Below are 20,379 nucleotides of genomic sequence, written 5' to 3' on the forward strand. Positions count from 1 at the left end.
GGCGGCGCTAGGTGACGAGAGGGGTTGGGGGCTAATTGTAAAATGGGCGGGGCAGGGTCGTTGGTGCGGGGGGCGGGACTTCTTATGGAGGGCGTGGCTAGTTGACAATAGGGGCGGGGCTAATTGTATAGCGGGCGGCGGGCTCCTTGCGGTATGGGCGGGGCTAGTAATAAAGGCAGGCGGGGGCTAGTTGATGGGGGGGGTGGGGTTAATTATTTTGTGGGCGGGGCTACTTGTGGATTGGGCGGAGCCAATTGCGAGTGGGGGCGGGGCGAGCTGTCACTTTTTCCCAGGGTGCACGACGGCCGCCGGCATTCCGGTTTTCGGACTCGCGGTCACGTGGCGGTTGCCAGGGGTCACGGTACAGTGCGGGTCGTGGGGCCGCACCGGGGGGGGGGGGGGGGCACGGGAGGGGGCAGGGGGGGTGAGGGGGGTCGGGGGGGGCAGTTAGGGGGCACGGGGGGGGGCACGGGAGGGGACGGGGGGGGGGGGCACGGGGGGGGGGGCGGGGGGGGGGGGCACGGGGGGGGGCACGGGGGGGGGCACGGGGGGGGGCACGGGGGGGGGGGCACGAGGGGGGGGGGACCGGTTTGCTACGTGTGTGTGTGCTACATGTGTGTGTGTGTGTGCTACATGTGTGTGTGTGTGTGCTACATGTGTGTGTGTGTGTGCTACATGTGTGTGTGTGTGCTACATGTGTGTGTGTGTGCTACATGTGTGTGTGTGTGTGCTACATGTGTGTGTGTGTGCTACATGTGTGTGTGTGTGTGTGCTGCATGTGTGTGTGTGTGCTACATGTGTGTGTGTGTGCTACATGTGTGTGTGTGTGCTACATGTGTGTGTGTGTGCTACATGTGTGTGTGTGTGCTACATGTGTGTGTGTGCTACATGTGTGTGTGTGCTACATGTGTGTGTGTGCTACATGTGTGTGTGTGTGTGCTACATGTGTGTGTGTGTGTGCTACATGTGTGTGTGTGTGCTACATGTGTGTGTGTGCTACATGTGTGTGTGTGTGCTACATGTGTGTGTGTGTGTGCTACGTGTGTGTGTGCTACATGTGTGTGTGTGTGCTACATGTGTGTGTGTGTGTGTGCTACATGTGTGTGTGTGTGCTACATGTGTGTGTGTGTGTGCTACATGTGTGTGTGTGTGTGCTACATGTGTGTGTGTGCTACATGTGTGTGTGTGTGTGCTACCTGTGTGTGTGTGTGCTACATGTGTGTGTGTGTTACATGTGTGTGTGTGCTACATGTATGTGTGTGTGTTACATGTGTGTGTGTGTGTGTGCTACCTGTGTGTGTGTGCTACCTGTGTGTGTGTGTGTGCTACATGTGTGTGTGTGTGCTACATGTGTGTGTGTGTGCTACATGTGTGTGTGTGTGCTACATGTGTGTGTGTGCTACATGTGTGTGTGTGTGTGTGCTACATGTGTGTGTGTGTGTGTGTTACATGTGTGTGTGTGTGCTACATGTATGTGTGTGTGTTACATGTGTGTGTGTGTGCTACATGTATGTGTGTGTGTTACATGTGTGTGTGTGTGTGTGCTGCATGTGTGTGTGTGTGTTACATGTGTGTGTGTGTGTGCTACATGTGTGTGTGTGTGCTGCGTGTGTGTGTGTGTGTTACATGTGTGTGTGTGTGTGTGCTGCATGTGTGTGTGTGTACTACATGTGTGTGTGTGCTACATGTGTGTGTGTGTGCTACATGTGTGTGTGTGCTACATGTGTGTGTGTGTGCTACATGTGTGTGTGTGTGCTGCGTGTGTGTGCTACATGTGTGTTCTGTGTGTGTGTGCTACATGTGTGTGTGTGTGCTACATGTGTGTGTGTGTGCTACATGTGTGTGTGTGCTACATGTGTGTGTGTGTGCTACATGTGTGTGTGTGTGCTACATGTGTGTGTGTGTGTGCTACATGTGTGTGTGTGCTGTGTGTGTGTGTGCTGTGTGTGCTGTGTGTGTCTGTGTGTGTGCTGCATGTGTGTGTGTGCTACATGTGTGTGTGTGTGCTACATGTGTGTGTGTGCTACATGTGTGTGTGTGTGCTACATGTGTGTGTGTGTGCTACGTGTGTGTGTGCTACATGTGTATGTGCTACATGTGTGTGTGTGTGTGCTACATGTGTGTGTGTGCTACATGTGTGTGTGTGTGCTGCGTGTGTGTGTGTGTGCTACATGTGTGTGTGTGTGCTGCATGTGTGTGTGTGTGCTACATGTGTGTGTGTGCTACATGTGTGTGTGTGTGCTACATGTGTGTGTGTGTGCTACATGTGTGTGTGTGCTGCATGTGTGTGTGTGTGCTACATGTGTGTGTGTGCTACGTGTGTGTGTGCTACATGTGTGTGTGTGCTACATGTGTGTGTGCTACATGTGTGTGTGTGTGCTACATGTGTGTGTGTGCTGCATGTGTGTGTGTGTGCTACATGTGTGTGTGTGCTACATGTGTGTGCGTGTGTGCTACATGTGTGTGTGTGCTGCATGTGTGTGTGTGTGTGCTACATGTGTGTGTGTGTGTGTGCTGCATGTGTGTGTGTGTGCTACATGTGTGTGTGCTACATGTGTGTGTGTGTGCTACATGTGTGTGTGTGCTACATGTGTGTGTGTGCTACATGTGTATGTGTGTGCTACATGTGTGTGTGTGCTGTGTGTGTGTGTGCTGTGTGTGCTGTGTGTGTCTGTGTGTGTGCTACATGTGTGTGTGTGTGCTACATGTGTGTGTGTGCTACATGTGTGTGTGTGTGCTACATGTGTGTGTGTGTGCTACATGTGTGTGTGTGTGCTGCGTGTGTGTGTGTGTGCTACATGTGTGTGTGTGTGCTGCATGTGTGTGTGTGTGCTACATGTGTGTGTGTGTGTGCTACATGTGTGTGTGTGTGCTACATGTGTGTGTGTGCTGCATGTGTGTGTGTGTGCTACATGTGTGTGTGTGCTACGTGTGTGTGTGCTACATGTATGTGTGTGTGTGCTACATTTGTGTGTGTGTGTGCTACATGTGTGTGTGCTACGTGTGTGTGTGTGCTGCATGTGTGTGTGTGTGCTGCATGTGTGTGTGTGTGCTGCATGTGTGTGTGTGCTACATGTGTGTGTGTGTGTGTATACGCTACATGGGCTTGTAATTACCAACACGCTGTTCCAGCATCGGCGCATCCACACAACATCATGGATGCATGCCGGGTCCAAGCAAGAACATCTGCTGGACTACGTAGTGACGGACCAGCGGATGCGAGCCCATGTCCTTGACACCAGGACCTACCATGGAGCTGATCTGCCCTCTGACCATCGACTAGTCATCTGTAAGATGCGCCTAGCCATTCTTCCACTCCGGTGGTGGGTGTACACCCAGGACCCCATTCCAACCTAAAGTGGCCTGGTCTTGGTTAGCTGATGAAAGTTGCAAGCGAGAATTTCATCATCGCTTGCAGCTGGGGTTGGCATCGTCCCCCACTCCTCCTGATGTCGAGGGTAAATGGGCGAGGTTTTGGACTGTGACTCATGCAGCTGCAATGGCTGCTTTGGGTACGCGGTCCAGACCTCCCGAGAGACCCTGGCTGACAGAGGAGGGAGGTGTTCAGGATAGTTGAGAAAAATCGACAGGCCCACTGTCATCAGCTACAGCATCCCACGTCAGAGAATGAGGAGGCTTACCGCAACCTTCGCTCGGAGGTTCGGAGAGCCGTGAGGCCCTGCAAGGATGGGTGGTGGTCGCGGGTTGGTAAGGAGATGGAGTCTGCCTCAGTGGCCCGCGATCACAAATCTCTATTTAACTCCATCAAAAAAGTAACCTGCAGCGCCACACCTATTACCATCATTAGGGGAAAAAATGGTGTTCCAATCTCCGACCCCCAGGAACAGGTTTGCAGATTTGCTGAGCATTTATGTGAGGTCCTGGGGGAGGGGAAACCCCTCAGCCAGGAAAACATCGTGTCACAAAGTGGGGATGACCCTGCTGAGGCTGCGGTGCCTCAAATATTGGAAGAAGTCACCCCCTGTGAGTGGCTGACTGAGGTGCCATCTGTTGAGGAAGTACTCAAGGCGATCCAGAGTCTGAGACCAGGAAAGGCACCGGGCAGAGATGATCTCCAAAGCGAAATGCTGAGGGAGGGTGGCGTTTGTGCACAGACTGCCCTATATGACATCATAACAACAGTCTGGACCACTGGACGGGTTCCGCAGGATTGGAAGGATGACCTGGTGGTCCCCCTCATTAAGAAAGGGGACCGCACAGACTGTAACAACTACAGGGGCATCTCATTCCTCAGTGTGCCGGGAAAGATCCTGGCAAGGATTATTCAACATCGCCTTGCCAGGCACGCTGAGGAGAGGCTTGCGGAGCCCCAATGCGGTTTCAGGAAAGGGCGGTCCTGCACAGATGCCATATTTTCTGTCCAGCTGCTACAGCAGAGGCGTAGGGAATTCCAACAAGACCTACATCTCTGCTTTATTGACCTGGTCAAGGCCTATGATACCATCAGTAGGAATGGGCTCTGGGTTGTCCTTCGTGTTTTTGGAGTCCCTGACCCCCTGCTCACGATCATTAAGGACCTTCATGATGGTGAGCGGGCCCGGGTAAAACTACGTGGCCGGAAGTCAGAGCCATTTCCTGTACACCTTGGGGTACGACAGGGATGTCCTCTGGCTCCCACATTTAACATCTATTTTGACCACGTAGTTCATGAAGCCTTCAATAGCTGTACCGGGGGAATCTCCATTTCGTACAGATATAATGGGAGGCTGATCGATGCCCGGGTGCAGTCAAGGGATGGCTCCCTATTGCTCAACCACGTTATGTATGCCGATGATTGGGTAATAGCTGCTCATTCAGAGACGGAGTTGGAGATGCTGCTGCTGAGACTGGAGCGTGCCACTAAGAGATGGGGCCTTACCATCATCCCCACCAAAACTAAGCACCTGCCTGTGTATTTTGTACCAGTGGACACTCCACCCCCACAACTCCTAATCGGTGATGGGGCAGTTGTGGAGAGAGTGGAGAGTTTCCCATACCTGGGCAGTGTGCTTATGACCGGCTCCAGTTTAACAGCAGAGGTCTCACTCCGAATCAGTCGAGCGGCAATATCTTTTCATCGGTTGCGTAACGCTGTGTGGAAGCTACCTGGTCTGTCGCTCCGCACTAAGCTTCAGGTCTTCTCGGCCACGGTCATTCCCTCCCTTCTCTACGCTTGCGAAACGTGGACCCCCTTAATGGAGCATCTTCGCTGGTTGGAAACATTTAGGCTGGCCTGCCTACGATCCATCCTGGGGTTAACCAGGCTGGATTGTGAGGAGCTCACAAATCCTTGAAAGATCTGGGCAAAGTCCCATCGGTGAGCTCCTCCGGCGGGCAAGACTGCGTTGGCTGGGTCATGTAGCCCGCATGCCCAGCTACCGCATGCCGAAACAGCTTTTGTTCGGCCGGATCGAGGGGGCTAGATGGGCGCGGCACGGGCTAGAGAAGAGATGGAGTGATGTGGTACAGGAGGACGTGGAGCTGAGTGGACTTGCCGATGACTGGTACCAGCGGTGTCAAGATCGGCCTCTGTGGAGGAGGCTCGTTAAGGACGCTTCTGGGCAGTTGGAGGCAGTCGCCCTCCATCAACAACGGAGGGCGGAGGAGCGACGCTCACAACAACGAGCGGAGCACCGGGTGGCTAAAGCACAGCAAGTAGGCACAGTAGGGGGCACAGGTGGTGCATCAGCCAGTCATCTCAGTCATTTCAATCAGTCGACCCGTGGCACCTGGGTCTGCCCCGTGACCTCCTGCCAGCGGGTGTTCGACACTTCAAGTGGCCTCAAGGTGCACATGGCCTGGCACAAGCGTCATGGTGACGTCACCGCCACTTAGTGGCGAATGGCGGTTATTGTTGTACGCTACGTGTGTGTGTGTGTACACTACGTGTGTGTGTACACTACACGTGTGTGTGTGTGTGTACCCTACACGTGTGTGTGTGTGTGTACCCTACACGTGTGTGTGTGTGTGTACACTACATGTGTGTGTACACTACGTGTGTATGTGTGTGTGTACACTACACGTGTGTGTGTGTACTCTACGTGTGTGTGTGTGTACACTACACGTGTGTGTGTGTGTGTACACTACGTGTGTGTGTGTACACTACACGTGTGTGTGTGTGTATACGCTACACATGTGTGCATGTGTGTGTGTGTGTACCCTACGTGTATGTGTGTGTACGCTACGTGTGTGTGTGTACGCTACACGTGTGTGTGTACGCTACAAGTGTGTGTGTGTGTATGCTACACGTGTGTGTGTGTGTGTACACTATGTGTGTGTATACGCTACACGTGTGTATGTGTGTGTGTGTATGTGTGTGTGTATGTGTGTGTGTATACCCTACATATGTGTGTGTGTGTGTACACTACGTGTGTGTGTATGTGTGTGTGTGTATGTGTGTGTGTGTATGTGTGTGTGTGTATGTGTGTATGTGTGTGTGTACCCTACATGTGTGTATGTGTGTGTGTGTGTACGCTACACGTGTGTGTGTGTGTATGTGTGTATGTGTGTGTGTATGTGTATGTGTGTGTATGTGTGTGTATGTGTGTGTGAATGTGTGTATGTGTGTGTATACGCGTGTGTGTGTATGTGTGTGTATGTGTGTGTGTGTCGCAGGCCACGCTATGGAGGCCGTGGTGCTGCTCGTGCGCCGAGCCGCGGTGCGTGCCGTGGCGCTGCTGTCCCGGCGGAGCGGCGCGGCGTGCACGGCGCTGGCGCTCCTCACGCTGCTCGCCTGCGCTGCCAAGGAGCTGGCACCGCTCCCCGAGTTCTACTTCGCCCACAAGCGAAACTTCGTCAACGTGTGGGTCCACGCCCGCACTCTGCCGCCACGCCGCCTCCCGCTCGCCGTTGTCTGTGTCACCCCAACCACACCTCTGTCTGTGTGTGTCACCCTCTGTCTGTGTGTCACCCTCTCTCTGTGTCACCCCAACCACACCTCTCTCTGTGTGTGTGTCACCCAACCCTCTCTCTGTGTCACCCTCTCTCTGTGTCACCCCAACCACACCTCTCTCTGTGTGTGTCACCCAACCCTCTCTCTGTGTCACCCTCTCTCTGTGTCACCCCAACCACACCTCTCTCTGTGTGTCACCCCAACCACACCTCTCTCTGTGTCACCCTCTCTCTGTGTGTGTCACCCCAACCACACCTCTCTCTGTGTGTGTCACCCCAACCACACCTCTCTCTGTGTGTCACCCCAACCACACCTCTCTCTGTGTCACCCCAACCACACCTCTCTCTGTGTGTCACCCCAACCACACCTCTCTCTGTGTCACCCCAACCACACCTCTCTCTGTGTATCACCCCAACCACACCTCTCTCTGTGTCACCCCAACCACACCTCTCTCTGTGTGTCACCCAACCCTCTCTCTGTGTCACCCTCTCTCTGTCACCCCAACCACACCTCTCTCTGTGTGTCACCCAACCCACTCTCTGTGTGTCACCCTCTCTCTGTGTGTCACCCCAACCACACCTCTCTCTGTGTGTCACCCTCTCTCTGTGTGTCACCCTCTCTCTGTGTGTCACCCAACCACACCTCTCTCTGTGTCACCCTCTCTCTGTGTGTCACCCTCTCTCTGTGTCACCCTTTCTCTGTGTCACCCTCTCTCTGTGTGTCACCCTCTCTCTGTGTCACCCTTTCTCTGTGTCACCTTCTCTCTGTGTGTCACCCAACCCACTCTGTGTCACCCCAACCACACCTCTCTCTGTGTGTCACCCAACCCACTCTGTCTGTGTGTCACCCTCTCTCTGTGTCACCCTCTCTGTGTGTCACCCAACCACACCTCTCTCTGTGTCACCCTCTCTGTGTGTCACCCAACCACACCTCTCTCTGTGTCACCCAACCCTCTCTGTGTGTCACCCAACCCACTCTGTGTCACCCAACCCTCTCTGTGTGTCACCCTCTCTCTGTGTGTTACCCTCTCTGTGTGTCACCCTCTCTCTGTGTCACCCTCTCTGTGTGTCACCCTCTCTCTGTGTCACCCTCTCTGTGTGTCACCCTCTCTCTGTGTCACCCTCTCTGTGTGTCACCCTCTCTCTGTGTCACCCTCTCTGTGTGTCACCCTCTCTCTGTGTCACCCTCTCTCTGTGTCACCCAACCCTCACTCTGTGTCACCCTCTCTCTGTGTCACCCTCTCTCTGTGTCACCCTCTCTGTGTGTGTCACCCAACCCTCTCTGTGTGTCACCCTCTCTCTGTGTCACCGTCTCTCTGTGTGTGTCACCCCAACCTTCTCTCTGTGTCACCCAACCCTCTCTGTGTGTCACCCTCTCTGTGTGTCACCCTCTGTGTCACCCTCTCTGTGTGTCACCGTCTCTCTGTGTGTGTCACCCCAACCTTCTCTCTGTGTCACCCAACCCTCTCTGTGTGTCACCCTCTCTCTGTGTCACCCTCTGTGTCACCCTCTCTCTGTGTCACCCTCTCTCTGTGTGTGTCACCCCAACCTTCTCTCTGTGTCACCCAACCCTCTCTGTGTCACCCAACCCTCTCTGTGTGTCACTCTCTCTGTGTGTCACCCTCTCTGTGTGTCACCCAACCCTCTCTGTGTGTCACCCACTCTCTGTGTGTGTCACCCCAACCTTCTCTCTGTGTCACCCAACCCTCTCTGTGTGTCACCCTCTCTGTGTGTCACCCTGTCTCTGTGTGTGTCACCCCAACCTTCTCTCTGTGTCACCCAACCCTCTCTGTGTCACCCAACCCTCTCTGTGTCACCCTCTCTCTGTGTCACCCTCTCTCTGTGTGTGTCACCCCAACCTTCTCTCTGTGTCACCCAACCCTCTCTGTGTCACCCTCTCTCTCTGTGTCACCCAACCCTCTCTGTGTCACCCTCTCTCTGTGTCACCCTCTCTCTGTGTGTGTCACCCCAACCTTCTCTCTGTGTCACCCAACCCTCTCTGTGTGTCACCCTCTCTCTGTGTGTCACCCTCTCTCTGTGTGTGTCACCCCAACCTTCTCTCTGTGTCACCCAACCCTCTCTGTGTCACCCAACCCTCTCTGTGTGTCACCCTCTCTGTGTGTCACCCTCTCTGTGTCACCCTCTCTCTGTGTGTGTCACCCCAACCTTCTCTCTGTGTCACCCAACCCTCTCTGTGTCACCCTCTCTCTCTGTGTCACCCAACCCTCTCTGTGTCACCCAACCCTCTCTGTGTCACCCTCTCTGTGTGTCACCCTCTCTGTGTCACCCAACCCTCTCTGTGTGTCACCCTCTCTCTGTGTCACCCTCTCTCTGTGTGTGTCACCCCAACCTTCTCTCTGTGTCACCCAACCCTCTCTGTGTGTCACCCTCTCTGTGTGTCACCCTCTCTGTGTCACCCAACCCTCTCTGTGTGCCACCCTCTCTCTGTGTCACCCTCTCTCTGTGTGTCACCCTCTCTCTGTGTGTGTCACCCAACCTTCTCTCCGTGTCACCCAACCCTCTCTGTGTGTCACCCTCTCTCTGTGTCACCCTCTGTGTCACCCTCTCTCTGTGTCACCCTCTCTCTGTGTCACCCTCTCTCTGTGTGTGTCACCCCAACCTTCTCTCTGTGTCACCCAACCCTCTCTGTGTCACCCTCTCTCTGTGTGTGTCACCCCAACCTTCTCTCTGTGTCACCCAACCCTCTCTGTGTGTCACCCAACCCTCTTTGTGTCACCCTCTCTCTGTGTCACCCTCTCTCTGTGTGTGTCACCCCAACCTTCTCTCTGTGTCACCCAACCCTCTCTGTGTCACCCAACCCTCTCTGTGTGTCACCCTCTCTCTGTGTCACCCTCTGTGTCACCCTCTCTCTGTGTGTGTCACCCCAACCTTCTCTCTGTGTCACCCAACCCTCTCTGTGTCACCCTCTCTCTCTGTGTCACCCTCTCTCTGTGTGTGTCACCCCAACCTTCTCTCTGTGTCACTCAACCCTCTCTCTGTGTCACCCTCTCTCTGTGTGTGTCACCCCAACCTTCTCTCTGTGTCACCCAACCCTCTCTGTGTCACCCAACCCTCTCTGTGTGTCACCCTCTCTCTGTGTCACCCTCTGTGTCACCCTCTCTCTGTGTGTGTCACCCCAACCTTCTCTCTGTGTCACCCAACCCTCTCTGTGTCACCCTCTCTCTGTGTCACCCTCTCTCTGTGTGTGTCACCCCAACCTTCTCTCTGTGTCACCCAACCCTCTCTGTGTCACCCTCTCTCTCTGTGTCACCCAACCTTCTCTCTGTGTCACCCAACCCTCTCTGTGTCACCCTCTCTCTCTGTGTCACCCAACCCTCTCTGTGTCACCCAACCTTCTCTGTGTCACCCAACCCTCTCTGTGTGTCACCCTCTCTCTGTGTGTCACCCTCTCTCTGTGTGTGTCACCCCAACCTTCTCTCTGTGTCACCCAACCCTCTCTGTGTCACCCTCTCTCTGTGTGTGTCACCCCAACCTTCTCTCTGTGTCACCCAACCTTCTCTGTGTCACCCTCTCTGTGTGTCACCCTCTCTGTGTCACCCAACCCTCTCTGTGTCACCCCCTCTCTGTGTGTGTCACCCCAACCTTCTCTCTGTGTCACCCAACCTTCTCTGTGTCACCCAACCCTCTCTGTGTGTCACCCTCTCTCTGTGTCACCCTCTGTGTCACCCTCTCTCTGTGTGTGTCACCCCAACCTTCTCTCTGTGTCACCCAACCCTCTCTGTGTCACCCTCTCTCTGTGTCACCCTCTCTCTGTGTGTGTCACCCCAACCTTCTCTCTGTGTCACCCAACCCTCTCTGTGTCACCCTCTCTCTCTGTGTCACCCAACCTTCTCTCTGTGTCACCCAACCCTCTCTGTGTCACCCTCTCTCTCTGTGTCACCCAACCCTCTCTGTGTCACCCAACCTTCTCTGTGTCACCCAACCCTCTCTGTGTGTCACCCTCTCTCTGTGTGTCACCCTCTCTCTGTGTGTGTCACCCCAACCTTCTCTCTGTGTCACCCAACCCTCTCTGTGTCACCCTCTCTCTGTGTGTGTCACCCCAACCTTCTCTCTGTGTCACCCAACCTTCTCTGTGTCACCCTCTCTGTGTGTCACCCTCTCTGTGTCACCCAACCCTCTCTGTGTCACCCCCTCTCTGTGTGTGTCACCCCAACCTTCTCTCTGTGTCACCCAACCTTCTCTGTGTCACCCAACCCTCTCTGTGTGTCACCCTCTCTCTGTGTCACCCTCTGTGTCACCCTCTCTCTGTGTGTGTCACCCCAACCTTCTCTCTGTGTCACCCAACCCTCTCTGTGTCACCCTCTCTCTGTGTGTGTCACCCCAACCTTCTCTCTGTGTCACCCAACCCTCTCTGTGTCACCCTCTCTCTCTGTGTCACCCAACCTTCTCTCTGTGTCACCCAACCCTCTCTGTGTCACCCTCTCTCTCTGTGTCACCCAACCCTCTCTGTGTCACCCAACCTTCTCTGTGTCACCCAACCCTCTCTGTGTGTCACCCTCTCTCTGTGTGTCACCCTCTCTCTGTGTGTGTCACCCCAACCTTCTCTCTGTGTCACCCAACCCTCTCTGTGTCACCCTCTCTCTGTGTGTGTCACCCCAACCTTCTCTCTGTGTCACCCAACCTTCTCTGTGTCACCCTCTCTGTGTGTCACCCTCTCTGTGTCACCCAACCCTCTCTGTGTCACCCCCTCTCTGTGTGTGTCACCCCAACCTTCTCTCTGTGTCACCCAACCTTCTCTGTGTCACCCAACCCTCTCTGTGTCACCCTCTCTCTCTCCGCCCCCCCCCTCTCTCCGCCCCCCCCCCCTCTCTCCGCCCCCCCCCCTCTCTCCGCCCCCCCGCCCTCTCTCCGCCCCCCCCTCTCTCCGCCCCCCCCCCCTCTCTCCGCCCCCCCCCCCTCTCTCCGCCCCCCCTCCAGGTTCTTCGTGAAGCGTGCGTGGGGCTGGATGCTGCTGCCGCTCGTGCCGCTGGTGGCCGTCACGGCCGGCGGCGTGGGGGGGGCCCCCCAAAGGGGGGGCCTCGGGCCCCACGCGGCTCGGCTCCTCGTGGCCACCGCCGTTTGGTTCGTGGCCACGGAAACCTTCGGGCACCTCGACCGGATCACGGGGAGCTGCGACACCGGGCTCGGTGAGGGGTGGGGGGGGCGGGTCGTGATGAGGGGGGGGGGGGGTGGGGGTGGGGGGGGGGGTGGGTTGAGTGGGTGGGTGGGTGAGTGGGTGGGTGAGTGGGTGGGTGAGTGGGTTGGTGAGTGGGTGGGTTGGTTGGTGAGTGGGTGGGTGGGTGGGTGAGTGGGTTGGTGAGTGGGTGGGGTGAGTGGGTGGGTGGGTGGGTGAGTGGGTGGGTGGGTGGGTGAGTGGGTGGGTGGGTGGGTGAGTGGGTGGGTGGGTGGGTGAGTGGGTGGGTGGGTGGGTGGGTGAGTGGGTGGGTGGGTGGGTGAGTGGGTGGGTGGGTGGGTGAGTGGGTGGGTGGGTGGGTGAGTGGGTGGGTGGGTGGGTGAGTGGGTGGGTGGGTGGGTGAGTGGGTGGGTGGGTGGGTGAGTGGGTGGGTGGGTGGGTGAGTGGGTGGGTGGGTGGGTGAGTGGGTGAGTGGGGTGAGTGGGTGAGTGGGTGAGTGGGGTGGGTTGGTGAGTGGGTGTGGTGAGTGGGTGGGTGGGGTGAGTGGGTGGGTGAGTGGGTGGGGTGAGTGGGTTGGTGAGTGGGTGAGTGAGTGGGTGTGGGTGAGTGGGTTGGTGAGTGGGTGGGTGAGTGGGTTGGTGAGTGGGTGGGTGAGTGGGTGGGGTGAGTGGGTGGGTGAGTGAGTGGGTGAGTGGGTGGGTTGGTGAGTGGGTTGGTGAGTGGGTGTGGGTGAGTGGGTGGGGTGAGTGAGTGGGTGGGTGGGTGAGTGGGTGGGTGAGTGGGTGGGGTGAGTGAGTGGGTGAGTGGGTTGGTGAGTGGGTTGGTGAGTGGGTTGGTGAGTGGGTTGGTGAGTGGGTTGGTGAGTGGGTTGGTGAGTGGGTTGGTGAGTGGGTTGGTGAGTGGGTTGGTGAGTGGGTTGGTGAGTGGGTTGGTGAGTGGGTTGGTGAGTGGGTTGGCGACTTTAACAAAGGTAATCTCAGCCACGAACTCCCCAAATACATACAATTCATTAAATGCCCAACCAGAGAAGGGAACACTCTGGATCACTGCTACACTACAGTCAGTAGAGCCTACCACGCCGTCCCCCGAGCAGCACTGGGACACTCTGACCATGCCATGGTCCACCTGATTCCTGCATACAGGCAGAAACTACAACTCTGTAAACCTGCTGTGAGGACATCTTAACAGTGGACCAGTGAGGCTGTGGAAGATTTGCGGGCGTGCTTAGACTGTACTGACTGGGATATGTTCACGACTGCTACCAATAGTCTGGATGAACTCACAGAGGCTGTGACGTCCTACATCAGCTTCTGTGAGGACTGCTCTATCCCAACACGTACCAGGGTGAACTTTAACAACAACAAGCCCTGGTTCTCAGCAAAGCTCAGAAGGTTGAGGTTGGAGAAGGAGGAAGCGTTTAGGAGTGGGGATAGAGACAGATTCAAGGAGTCGAAGAACAGGTTTAGCAAAGCGGTGAGAGAGGCTAAACGACTGTGCTCAGAGAGACTAAAACACCAGTTCTCTAATAACGACGCTGCTTCTGTCTGGAGAGGGCTCAGGCAGATCACCAACTACAAACCCAGAGCCCCCCACACCACTAATGACTCCCGCCTAGCCAACGACCTGAACGAGTTCTACCGTAGATTTGAAAGACAATTGGACTGTCCTGAACCACCCCTTCCCACCCAAGAGGCCCCATCCCCCACCCATACTACAGAGACGACTCTCTCCTTTCAGGAGGGAAAAGTTAACAGACTTTTCAAGAGGCAGAATCCACGCAAAGCAGCCGGGCCGGACTCTGTCTCTCCAGCCACCCTCAGGCACTGCGCTGACCAGCTGTCTCCGGTGTTCACCCACATCTTTAACACCTCCCTGGAGACATGCCATGTACCAGCCTGTCTCAAGTCCTCCACCATCATCCCTGTGCCCAAAAAGCTAAGGCCAACAGGACTAAATGATTACAGACCGGTCGCCCTTACATCTGTGGTAATGAAGTCTTTTGAGCGCCTGGTCCTGGCACACCTCAAAGCCATCACAGACCCTCTCCTGGACCCACTTCAGTTTGCCTACAGAGCCAACAGGTCTGTGGACGACGCCGTTAACATGGCCCTCCACTTCACCCTACAGCATCTGGACGCCCCAGCATCCTACGCCAGGATCCTATTTGTGGACTTCAGCTCTGCCTTCAACACCATCATCCCTGCCCTGCTTCAGGACAAGCTCTTCCAGCTGAACGTGCCCTACTCCACCTGCAGGTGGATCACAGACTTCCTGTCTGACAGGAAGCAGTGCGTTAAGCTGGGAGCACAAGTCTCTGACTCCAGGTCCATCAGCACCGGAACTCCTCAGGGCTGCGTCCTTTCCCCACTGCTCTTCTCCCTGTATACCAACAGCTGCACCTCCAATCATCTGTCCGTCAAACTCTTGAAGTTTGCGGACGACACCACCCTCATTGGGCTGATCTCTGGTGGGGATGAGTCTGACTATAGGTGGGAAGCTGACAACCTGGTGACCTGGTGTAGCCAGAACAACTTAGAGCTAAATGCTCTAAAGACAGTTGAGATGGTTGTGGACTTCAGGAAGAATACAGCCCCACTCACCCCCATCACCCTGTTAGACTCCCCAGTCAAAATTGTAGAGTCCTTCCGCTTCCTGGGCACTATTCTCTCCCAGGACCTCAAGTGGGAACTGAACATCAGCTCCCTCACCAAGAAAGCTCAACAGAGGATGTACTTTCTACAGCAGCTGAAGAAATTCAACCTGCCAAAGACAATGATGGTGCAATTATATACAGCGATCATTGAATCCATCCTCACCTCCTCCATAACCGTCTGGTACGCTGCTGCCACTGCCAAGGACAAGAGCAGACTGCAGCGTATCATCCACACTGCTGAGAAGGTAATTGCCTGCAATCTACCAACCCTCGAGGACCTGCACACGACAAGGACCATGAGGCGAGCGAGGAAGATTGTGGCCGATTCATCCAACCCTGGACACTCTCTGTTTCAGCTACTCCCCTCCGGCAGAAGGCTTCGGTCCATCAGGACCAAAACCTCACGCCATAAAAACAGATTCTTCCCATCTGATCTGCTGCTGGCCTGTTAAACAAGGCCAAGGGCTTACACTGATTTTAACATTTTATCTACATAATGACACCTTGCCGATATTAACTATGTTAACCTATTTGTATTTTTTATTTTTTAATTATATCTTAAAGCTATTTTATATTCGATATTTATTCAATTTTATATACTTCAGCCCCTTGGTGTTAGTTAGACTTTTAACCCTTATTATTATTATAGTAAGACTTGTTTAAAACTTATTTAAGATTTTAGATTCCTATATGTTGAATGTACGCACCATCCTGCCAAAGTAAATTCCGTGTCGGTGTGAACTTTCATGGCGAATTAAACCCTTTCTGATTCTGAGTGGGTGAGTGAATCAGCAGTCCACGAACCCTCGGCCACAGCAACTGTAGCCGGCTGAATCACTCCGAGGCACCACCACCGTCACCACCACCGTCACCGCCACAGCCGCTACCACCGCTACCACCACCACCGTCACCACCACCGTCACCGCCACAGCCGCTACCACCGCTACCGCCACCATCACCGCCATCACCGCCACCTCCACCCGTGCTATAACCGCCCACCCACCTTTGTCTCCCTCTCGCACAGCCACCGCCGCCACCACCGCCACCACCGCCGCCGCCGCCACCGCCGCCACCACCACCACCACCACCGCCGCCGCACCGCCGGCGCCGCTGGCGGCCGGCGACCGCCGTGAGTGCCAGCGTCTGGGCGGCAGCTGGAGCGGTGTGGACATCTCTGGCCACGCGTTCCTCCTCACCTACTGCCTCCTGCTGGGCGTGGAGGAGCTGCGCGGGGCCTTAGCCTTCACGGAGCGGCAGCGCGCCCACGGCGATGGCGGGGGTCGTCGTCGCGGCGATGGCGGGGGTCGTCGTCAGGACGACGGGAGTCGTTGTCAGGACGACGGGGGTCGTCGTCAGGACGACGGGGGTCGTCGTCAGGACGACGGGGGTCGTCGTCAAGATGACGGGGGTCGTCGTCAGGACGACGGGGGTCGTCCTCAGGACGACGGGGGTCATCGTCGGGACGACGGGGGTCGTCGTCGGGACGACGGGGGTCATCGTCAGGACGACGGGGGTCGTCGTCAGGACGACGGGGGTCGTCGTCAGGACGACGGGGGTCGTCGTCGCGGCGACGGCAGCGAGACCCGATACCGGCCCACGTGCCGCCCGGCCATCCGACCGGCCGATGCACGGTGGCGCTCCTCCTCCGCCTCCTCCTCCGCCTCCTCCTCCTCCTCCTCCTCCGCCTCCTCCGCCGCCTCCGCGTGGCGAGGCCCGGCGGCGGGCGACGGCTGGCCGACCGTGGTGGTGGAGGCGCTGTGCTTGCCGGCGCTGCTGGCGCTGATGGCGCTGTGGGCGGCGGCGCTGGCGGGCACCTGCCTCTACCACCACGAGGCGTGGCACAAGGTGGCCGGAGCCGCCGTGGCGTACGCGGCCTGGCACGCCACCTACCGGCGCTGGTACCGGGGCTCGGGGTGGGTGGCGCCGCCCGGAGGTGGGGATGGGGCGCAGAGAGACTCGTAGAGATTCGCGGAGACTCGTAGAGACCCACGGAGACTCGTAGAGACTCATAGAGACCCACGGAGACTCGTAGAGATTCACGGAGACTCACGGACACTCGTAGAGACTCGCGGAGACTCCCACAGAGACTCGGAGAGACTCGTAGAGACTCGTAGAGACTCAGAGAGACTCAGAGAGACTCACGGAGACTCGTAGAGACTCGTAGAGACTCACGGAGACTCGTAGACACCCACAGAGACTCGTAGAGACTCACGGACACTCGTAGAGACTCGTAGAGACTCACAGAGACTCACAGAGACCCACGGAGACTCGTAGAGACTCGTAGAGACTCGTAGACACCCACAGAGACTCGGAGAGACTCGTAGAGACTCGTAGAGACTCAGAGAGACTCACGGAGACTCGTAGAGACTCGTAGAGACTCACGGAGACTCGTAGACACCCACAGAGACTCGTAGAGACCCACGGAGACTCGTAGAGACTCGTAGAGACTCGTAGAGACTCACGGAGACTTGTAGAGACTTATAGAGACTCGTAGAGACTCCTAGAGACTCGTAGAGACTCGTAGAGACTCACAGAGACTCAGCGACCCACAGAGACTCGTAGAGACCCACGGAGACTCGCAGAGACTCGTAGAGACCCACAGAGACTCGTAGAGACCCACGGAGACTCGTAGAGACTCATAGAGATCCACGGAGACTCGGAGAGACTCGTAGAGACTCACGGAGACTTGTCGAGACTTATAGAGACTCGTAGAGACTCCTAGAGACTCGTAGAGACTCGTAGAGACTCGCAGAGACTCAGCGACCCACAGAGACTCGTAGAGACCCACAGAGACTCGGAGAGACTCGTAGAGACCCACAGAGACTCGTAGAGACCCACGGAGACTCATAGAGACTCGTAGAGACCCACGGAGACTCGCAGAGACTCGCAGAGACTCGCGGAGACTCGCGGAGACTCGCAGAGACTCGTAGACACCCACGGAGACTCGTAGAGACTCGTAGACACATACGGAGACTCGTAGAGACTCGTAGAGACTCATAGAGACCCACGGAGACTCGGAGAGACTCGTAGAGACTCACGGAGACTTGTAGAGACTCATAGAGACTCGTAGAGACTCCTAGAGACTCCTAGAGACTCGTAGACACTCACAGAGAATCAGTGACCCACAGAGACTCATAGAGACCCACGGAGACTCGCAGAGACTCGTAGAGACCCACGGAGACTCGCAGAGACTCACAGAGATTTGTAGAGACTCATAGAGACCCACAGAGACTCGTAGAGACCCACGGAGACTCGTAGAGACTCATAGAGACCCACGGAGACTCGTAGAGACTCATAGAGACTTACGGAGACTCGTAGAGACTCGTAGAGACTCACAGAGACTCACAGAGACTTGTAGAGACTCATAGAGACTCGTAGAGACCCACAGAGACCCACGGAGACCCACGGAGACTCACGGAGACTCACAGAGACTCACAGAGACTCGTAGAGACCCGCAGAGACTCGTAGAGACTCGGAGAGGCGCGTAGAGACTCACGGAGACTCGTAGAGACTCGTAGAGACTCGTGGAGACTCGTAGAGACTCACAGAGACCCACAGAGACTCGCAGAGACTCGTAGAGACTCACAGAGACTCGTAAAGACCCACAGAGACTCATAGAGACCCACGGAGAATCGTAGAGACTCACAGACACCCACAGAGACTCATAAAGACCCACAGAGACCCACAGAGACTCACAGACACCCACAGAGACTCGTAGAGACTCACAGAGACTCACAGAGACTCATAGAGACCCACAGAGACTCACAGAGACTCATAGAGACCCACAGAGACTCACAGACACCCACAGAGACTCATAGAGACCCACAGAGACCCACAGACACCCACAGAGACTCGTAGAGACTCACAGAGACTCAGGGAGACCCACAGAGACTCATAGAGACCCACAGAGACCCACAGAGACTCGTAGAGACCCACAGAGACCCACAGAGACTCACAGAGACTCACAGAGACTCACAGAGACCCACAGAGACTCACAGACACCCACAGAGACTCATAGAGACGCACAGGGACCCACAGACACCTACAGAGACTCGTAGAGACTCACAGAGACTCATGGAGACCCACAGAGACCCACAGAGACTCATAGAGACCCACAGAGACTCGTAGAGACCCACAGAGACTCATAGAGACCCACAGAGACTCGTAGAGACTCACAGAGACTCATAGAGACCCACAGAAACCCACAGAGACTCGTAGAGACTCACAGAGACTCGTAGAGACTCACAGAGACTCATGGAGACTCACGGAGACTCACAGAGACTCACAGAGACTCATAGAGACCCACAGAGACTCACAGACACCCACAGAGACTCATAGAGACCCACAGAGACCCACAGACACCCACAGAGACTCGTAGAGACTCACAGAGACTCAGGGAGACCCACAGAGACTCATAGAGACCCACAGAGACCCACAGAGACTCGTAGAGACCCACAGAGACCCACAGAGACTCACAGAGACTCATAGAGACCCACAGAGACTCGTAGAGACTCGTAGAGACTCACAGAGACTCATAGAGACCCACAGAAACCCACAGAGACTCGTAGAGACTCACAGAGACTCGTAGAGACTCATGGAGACTCACGGAGACTCACAGAGACTCACAGAGACTCACAGAGACACAGAGACACACAGAGACTCGTAGAGACTCATAGAGACCCACAGAGACCCACTGCCTCGTACTGAGTTGTATTATCGAAGCGTCACGTGACCAGGGATAGGAGTGTGGCCGCTCAGCTCCATACTAGGACGTTGCATCTTTGCTGCCCGTTCTCACTTTGATGCGCTGAAGCTCTTGTTGTTGTTGTTGTGGTCGTCGGCCTTTAACTATTGATTGCCAATACTACACGTACTGATGGTTTACTGGGTGGGTGGGTGAGTGAGTGATTGGATGGGTGGGTGAGTGAGTGGGCAAGTGAGTGAGTGGGTGAGTGGGTGGGTGGGTGAGTGGGTGAGTGGATGAGTGGTTGAGTGAGTGGGTGGGTGAGTGGTTGAGTGAGTGGGTGGGTGAGTGGTTGAGTGAGTGGGTGGGTGAGTGAGTGAGTAAGTGAGTGGTTGAGTGAGTGGGTGGGTGAGTGGTTGAGTGAGTCGGTGGGTGAGTGAGTGGGTGGGTCAGTGAGTGAGTGGGTGAGTGGTTGAGTGAGTGGGTGGGTGGGTGAGTGGTTGAGTGAGTGGGTGGGTGAGTGGGTGAGTGAGTGGGTGGGTGAGTGGGTGAGTGAGTGGGTGGGTGAGTGAGTGGGTCAGTGGGTGAGTGAGTGAGTCGGTGGGTGAGTGAGTGGGTGAGTGAGTGGGTGAGTGAGTGGGTGGGTGAGTGGGTGAGTGAGTGGGTGAGTGAGTGGGTGGGTGAGTGAGTGGGTCAGTGGGTGAGTGAGTGAGTCGGTGGGTGAGTGAGTGGGTGAGTGAGTGGGTGAGTGAGTGGGTGAGTGAGTGGGTGGGTGAGTGGGTGGGTGAGTGGGTGGGTGAGTGGGTGAGTCGGTGGGTGAGTGAGTGGGTGAGTGAGTGGGTGAGTGAGTGGGTGGGTGAGTGAGTGAGTCGGTGGGTGAGTGGGTGGGTGAGTGGGTGGGTGAGTGGTTGAGTGAGTGGGTGGGTGAGTGGGTGGGTGAGTGGGTGAGTGAGTGGGTGGGTGAGTGAGTGGGTCAGTGGGTGAGTGAGTGAGTCGGTGGGTGAGTGGGTGGGTGAG

General features: G+C 56.0%; 1 protein-coding gene across 1 annotated transcript; it reads left to right on the forward strand.

Annotated features, from left to right (window-relative positions):
- The first annotated feature begins 284 nt into the window (after positions 1-284).
- LOC116937892 (uncharacterized) lies at positions 285-19,542 on the forward strand. Its single transcript, XM_076055056.1, has 4 exons — positions 285-361; positions 6,616-6,802; positions 11,830-12,038; positions 15,703-19,542. Exons 2-4 carry the CDS (start codon positions 6,624-6,626, stop codon positions 16,638-16,640), a joined length of 1,326 nt encoding a protein of 441 aa, XP_075911171.1. The 5' UTR covers positions 285-361; positions 6,616-6,623; the 3' UTR covers positions 16,641-19,542.
- Positions 19,543-20,379: the final 837 nt, after the last annotated feature.

The sequence above is a fragment of the Petromyzon marinus genome, chromosome 69 (assembly GCF_048934315.1).
Source record: "Petromyzon marinus isolate PM22_M1 ecotype Great Lakes invasive population chromosome 69, UKy_Petmar_22M1.pri1.0, whole genome shotgun sequence".
NCBI lineage: Eukaryota > Metazoa > Chordata > Hyperoartia > Petromyzontiformes > Petromyzontidae > Petromyzon > Petromyzon marinus.